General features: G+C 34.4%; 1 protein-coding gene across 3 annotated transcripts; it reads right to left on the bottom strand.

Moving 5' to 3' along the window:
- Positions 1 to 1,197: 1,197 nt before the first annotated feature.
- On the bottom strand, positions 1,198 to 9,081 carry LOC109855544 (ubiquitin-conjugating enzyme E2 Q2). Of its 3 annotated transcripts, none has more exons than XR_002250318.1 (7): positions 8,756 to 9,081; positions 7,505 to 7,852; positions 7,252 to 7,411; positions 6,735 to 6,886; positions 6,139 to 6,436; positions 5,904 to 6,055; positions 1,198 to 1,818 (listed from the first exon to the last, which is right to left on the bottom strand). XR_002250318.1 is itself a non-coding variant. In XM_020429930.1 (6 exons), exons 1-6 carry the CDS (start codon positions 8,915 to 8,917, stop codon positions 6,024 to 6,026), a joined length of 1,152 nt encoding a protein of 383 aa, XP_020285519.1. In that variant the 5' UTR covers positions 8,918 to 9,081; the 3' UTR covers positions 4,548 to 6,023. The 3 variants fall into 3 exon arrangements, 1 of the variants encoding a protein (XP_020285519.1); XR_002250317.1 differs by lacking the exon at positions 1,198 to 1,818 and adding an exon at positions 4,548 to 5,813; XM_020429930.1 differs by lacking the exon at positions 1,198 to 1,818 and having other exon boundaries at positions 4,548 to 6,055.
- Between the last annotated feature and the right edge of the window lie 1,077 nt (positions 9,082 to 10,158).

The raw sequence follows: 10,158 nt of genomic DNA, 5'->3' as shown, positions 1-10,158 counted from the left end.
AACCTACTTTAAACCTAACTTGGAGAAAATGGAAATTTGTGACACTTTTAGGTTGAAAGTAGGAGCAAATTTTATCCTTGCAATTGAACCTACTTTACTATCGTAACTCCTATATATAGTAGAATGAGAGGTTCATCAGAGAGTCAAAATTTCGACTCGGGACATACCGGCTGAATAAATCCGCATCACATAACCATAAGATATAAATCATATAAAATAAACATATAATTTTGTAACGAGTACATATTTATGTTTTTGTATATAAATAATAAGTCACACACATTTCGTAGTATAAAATACGCGATAAAATATCCATTTCAATTTAAATATATACACACAGTATATAAAAACAGTATAATGACCAGTTATAATAATTATAATATAATAAATAATTTTATACTTACCATTACACAGAATAATAAAACTTAGTTTTATAAACTTGAGATCAAACGATTCGCGAGATCGGAGAAAAGAAGTCTTCTTTTTCACACGTGACCGTTTTTGTCTATCTATAACAGTGATGGTCTTCACCGTGTTGCGCGTATAAAATGATAAACAATAGCCGATCGTTCGAATCCAGATTCACGCAGTGATTGTGTCGTTGCATATACGCAGACGACAGCCTCCTCGTACATGTGACTAATTCCAAGTGGCATGTGCCATCTGCTGCAGAGCGCGCGGAAGTAGATAGAGAAAATTTCTTCCGTCTTGTTAATTACATTATTTATGGCCGTGAGAGCTGTCGTCTGTTGTCATATAACTGTATGAATATCAAGAAACACGGTAGTTGCCACGACGCTAGAGTCTCGTATTATTATTAATTGCGGAATGTACTTAAGCAAAACGCTGAATATCATACACTAAGGATGTATATACACACACACATACATACACACACGCGCGCGCGCGCGCGCGTACAAAAAATTCATTTGTTTTTATTAAAATCTTTATTTTCTGTGTTTTTCGTAGCGTTTTTCCTAAACAATAATTAACGTAACTTAACGTGAAATTATGATGTGAGAGAAAGAGAGAAAAGAGAGAAAACTATAAATGTCCGATATATTAGACTTATGGAAACTTTCACTCAAATTGGTGATGATACAAGTGTGGAGCAGATTTAAGATATACGCAGAGAATAATCCTAAGATTATAGATTGACAATGACAGAGAAAGAGAGAAAGAGAAAGAGAAAGAGAGAAAGAGAAAGAGAAAGAGAGAAAGAGAAAGACGACCGATCGATTAACAAAAAATTAATCGATCTCTCGATTGACCGAGTTGATACGCAATAGGTACGCAGACAGAGACATAAGTTAATTTATGGGTTTAGACTCGGGGGAGAGGGAACATCATTCACGTCGAGAAAGTAAACGGCATTCGAGAAGAACACGGTTTGTTTTCGTAGAAAAAGGAAATCGGGCGAGATATGAAAAAACTTGTGTGACACGCTAACTGTGTGAAAATATAAAAGAAAAAAAAATCTTGATCGCAGTTCCTCTCGACGTGCACATGCTGCTTCGATCCGGAAGTCCATACCCTCGTCAGAGAAAATGTTATAATATGAGAGAGTTAAGTTATATCATATTACTTAACACGATACACAAAGTCATATCCCGAGTATCAAATGGATACGATCAATACCACGGTTCAAGCGAAACGAAGATTACACTTCTCGTTCTATCTTGATTACACAACACGGATATATAAGGTATAACCAGGTACACGTGGATATTAGAAATTTCCATATGTGCTTGTATCATGCTTTTATTTATCAGCCTTCAGTCATTTATTTATTGTTCCGCGTGAACCGGGTGCTCTCCCCTTAAACAAAAAGAAACATTTTGTCATTTACATCAATCAATCATTCGTTATTCACTTAATGCATAATGAACGGATATCCACATTGATGGTAAAAGTGGAACAAATGAATTGGAAGAGACTTTAGACGATTATTTTTGCCACAAATACATTTTGGAATTAGAGATATATGTATATAAATATACATATATTATATATATACGAAAGATGGCCACGTATATCTATATTTAGGTATATATATATATTTTTTTTTTGTTTAAGTATATATTTATATACACATGTACATAAATATATGTGATATACGTGTCCAGCTTTCCAATTGGCACTCTAATGCCTTCAATACAAAAAGTTTACGAATTAATAATTGTAATGTTCTATATTCACAAGTGTGTAGAAAGTCTCTCATTCAATGCGGATAAATTGCTCTAGTAGTTTTTTTTATTCTCATGCTGTAAATCGAAGTCTCGCGTGAAAGGCATATTTCGTAAGAGTAATGTGGAAGAAAACAACATTTGTGTTCTACTTTTATCAGTCTTTAAATAGAAAGATTTATACTCTCTTCGATTACATATATATACGTACATGTGTGTATATGTATGTAATCGAACGTTTTGATGACACTCGATTACTGCATACAATCTAGAGATTCCACAATTTATATAACATCCGACTAATTCAAACCTGTATTTTTTAGTTTTTTCCTCTTTTTTTTTTTGCGCGCACGTTTTTTTTTTTCGTCGAGATATTCATCCGCGAAATAAATTCCAATTACGCGAACTTTTATCGTCTCATTTTGTTTTACAAATCTCTCTCGTTCGTTAATCATATACTATTTCATTCACTAAAAGAGTCCAGTTCCACAATCTCCGATTAACTTAATCGGCCGATTATTCCGTTAAAATTGACCGATCGTATTGGTCGATTGGCCGAATTGGTCGATCATACCGATTGACGCTTAATCGGTCAATTAATCTGACTCAATCGGAGATTGTGAAACTCGCCCCCAATTTGAAAGTGCAATTAATTTGAAGTAATGACAACATGTCGACTTTTACATTCTCTGAAATTCCTGAAAAGCTCACGAATACCAACAAGAGAGTCGAATGTTGTGAGAAAACGAAGAGTCTTAACGATATTTGTAGCAAAAATATACATGTCATTGCTCCCCGCGATCGTACACGATTACATTACACAAAAAGAAAACTTAACAGACGACACGAAGAAAGTTTTGGCAAAGAAAATAACGTTTAACGACGTCGAACAACCTCAGTACTCAGAGTCATACGGGTGCGGCTGTACAAATCGTGATACCCACTGACAACGAGCTCGATGATTGCATACCTATACTTAAGAATCTATTATTTATATGACGATACTGCTCATATCATTTGCTCACAAACGAGTTTTTAAACTGTACCACGAACAAAAACTAGTGACCCACGCTACTCGATTCAATTATACCAATAATCATGTGTACTGATACATTGTACATGCGTTATTGCCAATAACATATGTACTGCTCCATCTCCATACGATTACTTTAGGCGTTTCAGAATACACTCATTCGTTCTTATCAAGAGGCGGACACGGTACTTACACAGACACGTACTCTAACATATATATTCTTCTTTCAAAGTAACAAATATATCTGAAATAAAACTCGTTGAAATACAAAATGGTCGTTAATCATTAATTGTATTGTATTAATTTGTTGCTTCATACTTGTTTGTTCTTAATAATATGACAAATCTTGAATTGTTGTTTGCTTTTACAAAAAATACAGTACAACGTTGTTGTTCATAATTATATGAATATGATATGATATCGCAGAACTACATAATTCTCGACGTAGGAAGATGAAGCACAAGAAGGAACAGAATGTATATGTCTATGTGTGTCGTGTACGTGCATGTGTGTATATGAATTAGGACATTTTTTTTTCTTTTTATGTATGTATGTACGAAACATAATTGCATAAATGTTCAAAAATGCAATACACATTTGAAGAGCATTATTAATAAAAAATAATTCCCTCAACTGCGATAATTTAAACTTCAACATTTTTTTGCAATACAAAAGGAATACATTTTAACTATAGTTTTGTATATTTTTATGAAAACATACATTCGGACATTCGTCGTGTGTATAATTGAGAGCAAAAACTAGATTCACTAAAGTTAAAGTAAAAATATTACGATACCCGTTATTTAATTCTAATGGACAAATTCGCTTCAGAAGCGTATGCACAATATCATTTGGCCATTTTGCTTCTTATACAAACGACAATTATTTATTTTATCGTGTGTATAAAAATTTGTCCGGGAAAATTTCACCACTAAGTGGCTGTCAAATTCTAACATTCGCGCGCGGAACTGGCGATTCGTCAAAAAAAAACCAAATTTTGTTTTATATACATAATAAATATATAAATTCTGTTTAATATTTTTAATCTGCGCATCTCTTAATAAGAAAAAACTTAAAGTTTTACAACAAGTTTGGATAAAACACACAACCAAAACTTTAAACTTTAATGCTTCTATTGCATTTATCATGTCCCCTGATAAAAAGACTCTAAAGAGTACTTTAGCATTATGTACATCTATACAATTCTCGAGAACTCTTATTTTCCTCGATCGAATATTACACAACAGGATACACGTGTGATATACGTTACAGGACGTTTATATAAGCCGATATTACACCGATAATATCACACAAGATAAAACATAAATTTTTACTACTTTAACCCTTTGCAACTCCTATTGTTTTCCTTTTTTTTTTCTTTTGCGTTTTAAGTTACATCTTAAGACACAGATTATAGACACTAGAAATTATTTCTATTTAAATAATTAGTTTGTACTAAATCAGAACGTGAAACGGAACAAGCGAATGTTGTATATTAATATCTCGTCTTGATATTAATATAAATTCATAAAAAACGATTGCTCGCTAAACCGTTAATTAGTCTGTATAACGTAGTCTTTAATAACGAAGTTACGGCATGTCATCATTTGTACTGTTACAGAAGTAGAAAGGGTTAAAGAAGAAAATATGTGTACATGCTCTTGTACATAGCACCTACATATTAATATTTATTATCCTCATCCTTACTTTCTCTCTCTATAGAAAGAATGAATACTCGTATTGATTACTGCATTCCGTACGATACAAGCATAAGGCTCTACGTATTATCTAATGTACTAATGCTACGAAATATGCTATTTTTGCCGAATGTGTAAAAAAATATCGTATCTTGCGTCAGAGATCCCGACACATGATTACCGTTGATGTAGACAAAATTAGTTTTACGAAAAGTATTTAATTATACAAGTCGACAAAGTTTCTAGAAACTTTTTTGACTTTTTTTTTTTTTTTGTGTTCGTACTCTCTAGAGCCTCCGAGATAATACACAGCTACATTTTTTTATATCCTATTTATTCGTTTTATTTCCAAATAGTTCTTGTTGAGAAACGCTTTGGTTGTGCGCTCGTGTGTAATTTGAAGTGAGGGAGCGAGGGGGATATCACTTATATAGGATATCTATAGCAAAGAATTTCAATAACGAAAGTGATATCTCCATTTTTTCTTAAAGAGATGCATCTTCACTACTGTCACTTTTTTATTTGTTTAAATTAGCTACGAAATTTCATTTTATTGAATTGCACAGAGAATAACCCCAATATGCTTCATAGAAGAAAAGCGTATAAAATGATAAAAATGAAACACTTAAAATTCTCTTCAGCATCGCTGTTACTCTAAACGTCTAAGCATAAATCTCCTCCCTTTAGAAAGACAGGAAGCACAATTGCGCAAACGCATCTTGAAGAATATTTATACTGTTTCGCACGTACAACATATGTATCTTTTCACAGAGTACTAAAATTAGTACAATATATACTAACAATTCGTATTCGTGAGATATAATTACCTCTAGATGAAAAGATACTTTACATTTGCCAATACAGTTCGCGATCAGATGATCGAAATGCTAAATGTGACTGAAAATATATGAATATAAAACCAAGGAATACGGCAGCTTCTTTAGCCATCAAAAGAATACATTAGATTAATTCAATATCTTAAGTTACCTAGTTACTGTTGTGTTTGTGTATCAAATCATTATTATAATTATTTGTTGGGCACACATCGAATTAAAGTCTCAGCTGTAAGCACGTGTCATATTTTTCGATATTTGACATCGCTGTTTATTAGCCATCTTCCTTCGGCGGTGTGAACCAACCTGTTAAAACGTCAAAACAAAAAAAGCAATGACACGAGTTACAAGGAAATTCGAGTGTAACGTAAAAGCAAATAAACGCTCACCATTTTTTTCGTGTATTTGTACAAGAGACTTGAATGATTGTTGGGCACGTGCCAAACTGTATTGACCTTGTCCACCACATACTTTGCCAGCGCCACCTGATCCTTGAAACTGTATACGTGCTTTCCCCTTCACTAATGTAGCTGAAATCTGCATTATAACAGCTTCTACCGTGTACGCCGAACTCCATCCCTGTTTTGTGAGGAGTTCCATGCAGATAGCGCCTCCCACGAGGACGTATCCACCAGAAATGATGGGATGTACAACTCTTACAAACGGAGGTTCAAATGGGTAAGTTTCCTGCAATTATAAAGTCACAAGTATATATTTTCGCGCGCGCAAGATATTTTTAAGTCAATAATTCGCGAAAAAAATCTCGAGATAACAAGTGAAAAGTCGTGGTAGAGTAACGTCGCATTGGCTCTCACTTAGCGTTACTTTTTTGTGCTTGGCGACGAGAAACTATCGCGTCTCTAGATACATATAGCTTTAAGAACTAGCTTAAGAACTAGCGTCTTTAATTAAATCAATCGGTCGATTAAGTTAATCGGAGATGCTAAAGCTGCGATCACAAATAAAAGTTTATCATATAATGTACCTTAAAAATCATATTAAGCTGAATACTGTCTTTGCCCTCTTTTTCTTTCAGGAGAATGAGATCGCTATGAAGTGGTGAATCAGGATCGACACACATCAATCTAATATTCCATTCATACAAACTGTCATTTACTAGTTCTATGCTATACATTCCTGAAAAGAATTAATATTATATATAAAGCATATATAATTTGTGTGTCAATACTCATTATAAATCTACTGTTTAAACTAAGATTATTTGAAACTCAGTAAATGCTTCCAAAAATGAATATGACCCTAATAACCATGACCTTGATACATGTTGCAGAAGTGAGGATACTGATTAACACATACGCTTTATCTTAATTGACCTCATGTTTTTTTTTTCGAGATATATACTTACATAGGTGTTAAAATATTTAATCTTACCTATATATCCATTATTTTGTTCCTAATCAGCACCCTCACCTCTACAACACATATCAAGGTCATCATAGCTATCTATCTTTATAAATTACTCGAAACTCTAAAAATTGTACCTTTTTTAAAGCTGTCACTTCGGTATATATCACGTAATTCTTTCATAAGTCTATCGGTGGCTTGTACGCTTCCACAAACAGATCCTTTCAAATAATCTTGTCTCTGATTTTGTCTCAACCTTTCCAGAGTTGCAAGATGTTCCATATCCATTTCGTCACTCTACATTTTATTTGAAGATTAAAAATTGTAACACCAGCAAGACAGAGAGAGGATAGAGAAAGAAATGACAGCAAACTGATCATTCTTCTTTACCTTACTCTTGGCATTTGCATCCCCTTCGTCCATATCCAAATGAAGGTCTTCTTCAGTCTCACTCTCGTCTTCGTCGTCAATATCATCTACATCCTCGGCGTCCATTCTTTGCGCTACCGCCTCATTTGATCCTCCTAAACGTAAAGGATCTAAAGCAGTTCTGAGTCTTTCAACATCTGGCGGTTCTGGTAATGAATGTAATCTGCACAGTTCTTTTAACAGAATTCCAACTTGGTTGATTACATGGTTGTCACGGCCTGTTGTGTTACTTAAAATTTGTACAGCATTGGTGACACTAGTTTCTTCCGATTCAGCAAACCAAACTGGTGGTGTTGAGGGATAAGTTTCCTACATGAAACATCAGCAATATTGGTGCAAAGAAATAATTTCAAATTCTAATATAAGCAATTTAAACTTTTTACAGCGAAATAATGTGTATTCATTCAAAACAACACACACAGCACATTTGAACTTAAGAAACTTGCACACATCTGTAATGTATGAAACCTCCTGCCAACATCCGCGATTCGCTCGACTGCTTCTGACTTACGTTCTAGTGTAAAAAAATTCATCTCACATTCAAACCAATGATTTGATCGATTTGTGATTGAATAACACGTGTGGAATTACGACCGCGAGCGCGAAACACCGGTTAAAGATTTAGCGACTTCTCTTTGTCCGTTTCTTTCTCTTTGTTTCTCTCTTCTTTGTCTTGACATTTTTGCAATTGAAACTCTCGCAAGATTTCGAAAACAACAATCGCGAGGAAACGACAAATATCTTGTGCTTTAGATACATCCTAAAAAAATTTCTCTCTACAGGTAAACCATCGATCCTTTATATCCCGCTGTTTAATTTACAAACGGTTCTCACGCACCGCGAAAGGCACGATGTTAAAGGGGGAAAAAAAAAATCGATCGCGTCGAAACGATCGAGAAAGCGAAGTGCATGTAATAAAGGTGCCGGCGCTCTCTTGACGCGAAACAATATTTGAGAATGTTATTGTTTCTTTGTCCATGTCCGTTTGTACGTGCAGACACCCAGGAGAGTGTCGATCCGGAACGAGTGAACGAACGAATGGAAGGAATATACACATGTATGCACATCCATGCATACACATGCATACCCGTCACACGAATACATACACGTATATACTAACTCACTCATACCCATACACATACGCGCGTATAAAGCTGGCGATTCTACAAATTGTCATTCTGTTTCGCAAACACGTGGATAATTGACACTTACTGTGATATTGGCGTGTATTTCATACTTCTTCCCATTTTTACCGACAAATCTACAGCTGAGCTCGTCCACGCTCGCAGACATTATCTGAAACCTCTCATGGCTCTTGGGGAAGACGGATTCGAGCGTTTTGATTTCCTGCTTGAGAGTGTTCAGACAGGCCATTTGCGGAGCAACGGACAAGCGAGCGCGCGTGTGCTTTTATTACGGCGGGCGATTTACTTGGTCCAGGTGCAAAAACACGAACGAGGATACCGTGAAGTGTGAGAAACACGACAATCTTAACAAATCCCGACGACTACCCGACAAAATGGCGACCCCGACTGAATGTTTCGGACGGTCTCGTACGAGCTCGTTACACTTCGTCGTCGTGGCGCCACCCCTCTGCCGTTTTGTCAAACGTCATACAATACGTGTGTGACGTAAATATTTTGAGGCTGCGGGTCAACGGGCGGCCGAAAAGTCAGTAAAGTTAAACACGAAATTTATATTGTTCTCATTGGTTTGTTCCTCGTTGCGATGTGCTCATACTTTTGATCAGCGACTCTAGAAGCCAGCTGATGCTAAACGCGTTGTCCTTTGTATCGGAACAATGTTCGGCAAGTATACAACACAAGTACACCGACCACCATTGAGACGTGATGAGAAAAAAGTTCTACTTATTCCCCTTCTCTTTCGGCCGTTGGTCATCGCTCGATTAAAGCGACAGTAGAAGGGAAACTTTTTTTCTATTCAATGCTCATCAATGTACACATACGAACGTACTTCAATGCAAAATTTGCCGTAATTTAAAAAGTTGAAGTTAAAACGGTGGTTCTGAAATTTATTTTATTGTTTAATTTTTTACTACCGCGTGACTTGAATTCGTTTTAAATTATGAAATTATTTAAATTTTTATTGATGAGTCACAAATTTTAATTTAAAAAAAAACGCTATAGAAAATTTATTTATAAAGATTCAAATTTACTAAACGTGCAACCAGAAAACCGCGCAAAAGTATTCGAGGCTGCAATAACATTTTTAAAGAAAAAGTTTTTACTTATTTCTCTTTACACAATATTTATTACTTAATTTTTTTATAAAATTATACCTATAGTAATTATATAATTTTCAAATATTTAATATTTTAAATAAAAAATTTATTTAATTGTATTTTGAAAGAATTTTTTTGTACTAGTAAAGTGTCATTTTTCATTGTATTTTCGGTTACTATACAAAACCAGTGAATGTTGTTCAATTTTTTATACGTATATTCTTGGTACACAAAACTTTGACAACAGTGTTTTTTATTCAAAGCATTATTTGAATAATTGTAATAATTATAATAACCGTTATAAATATTGTTTCTTTTTATAAAAATACACATATAAAAGCGCGATTTTGAATATCTAAAAAATATTACAGAC

This window comes from Pseudomyrmex gracilis, unplaced genomic scaffold (assembly GCF_002006095.1).
Source record: "Pseudomyrmex gracilis isolate BER0280 unplaced genomic scaffold, ASM200609v1 scaffold_92, whole genome shotgun sequence".
NCBI lineage: Eukaryota > Metazoa > Arthropoda > Insecta > Hymenoptera > Formicidae > Pseudomyrmex > Pseudomyrmex gracilis.
The sequence above is the reverse complement of the archived record's forward strand: the minus strand, read 5'-3'. Positions and strand labels throughout refer to the sequence as shown.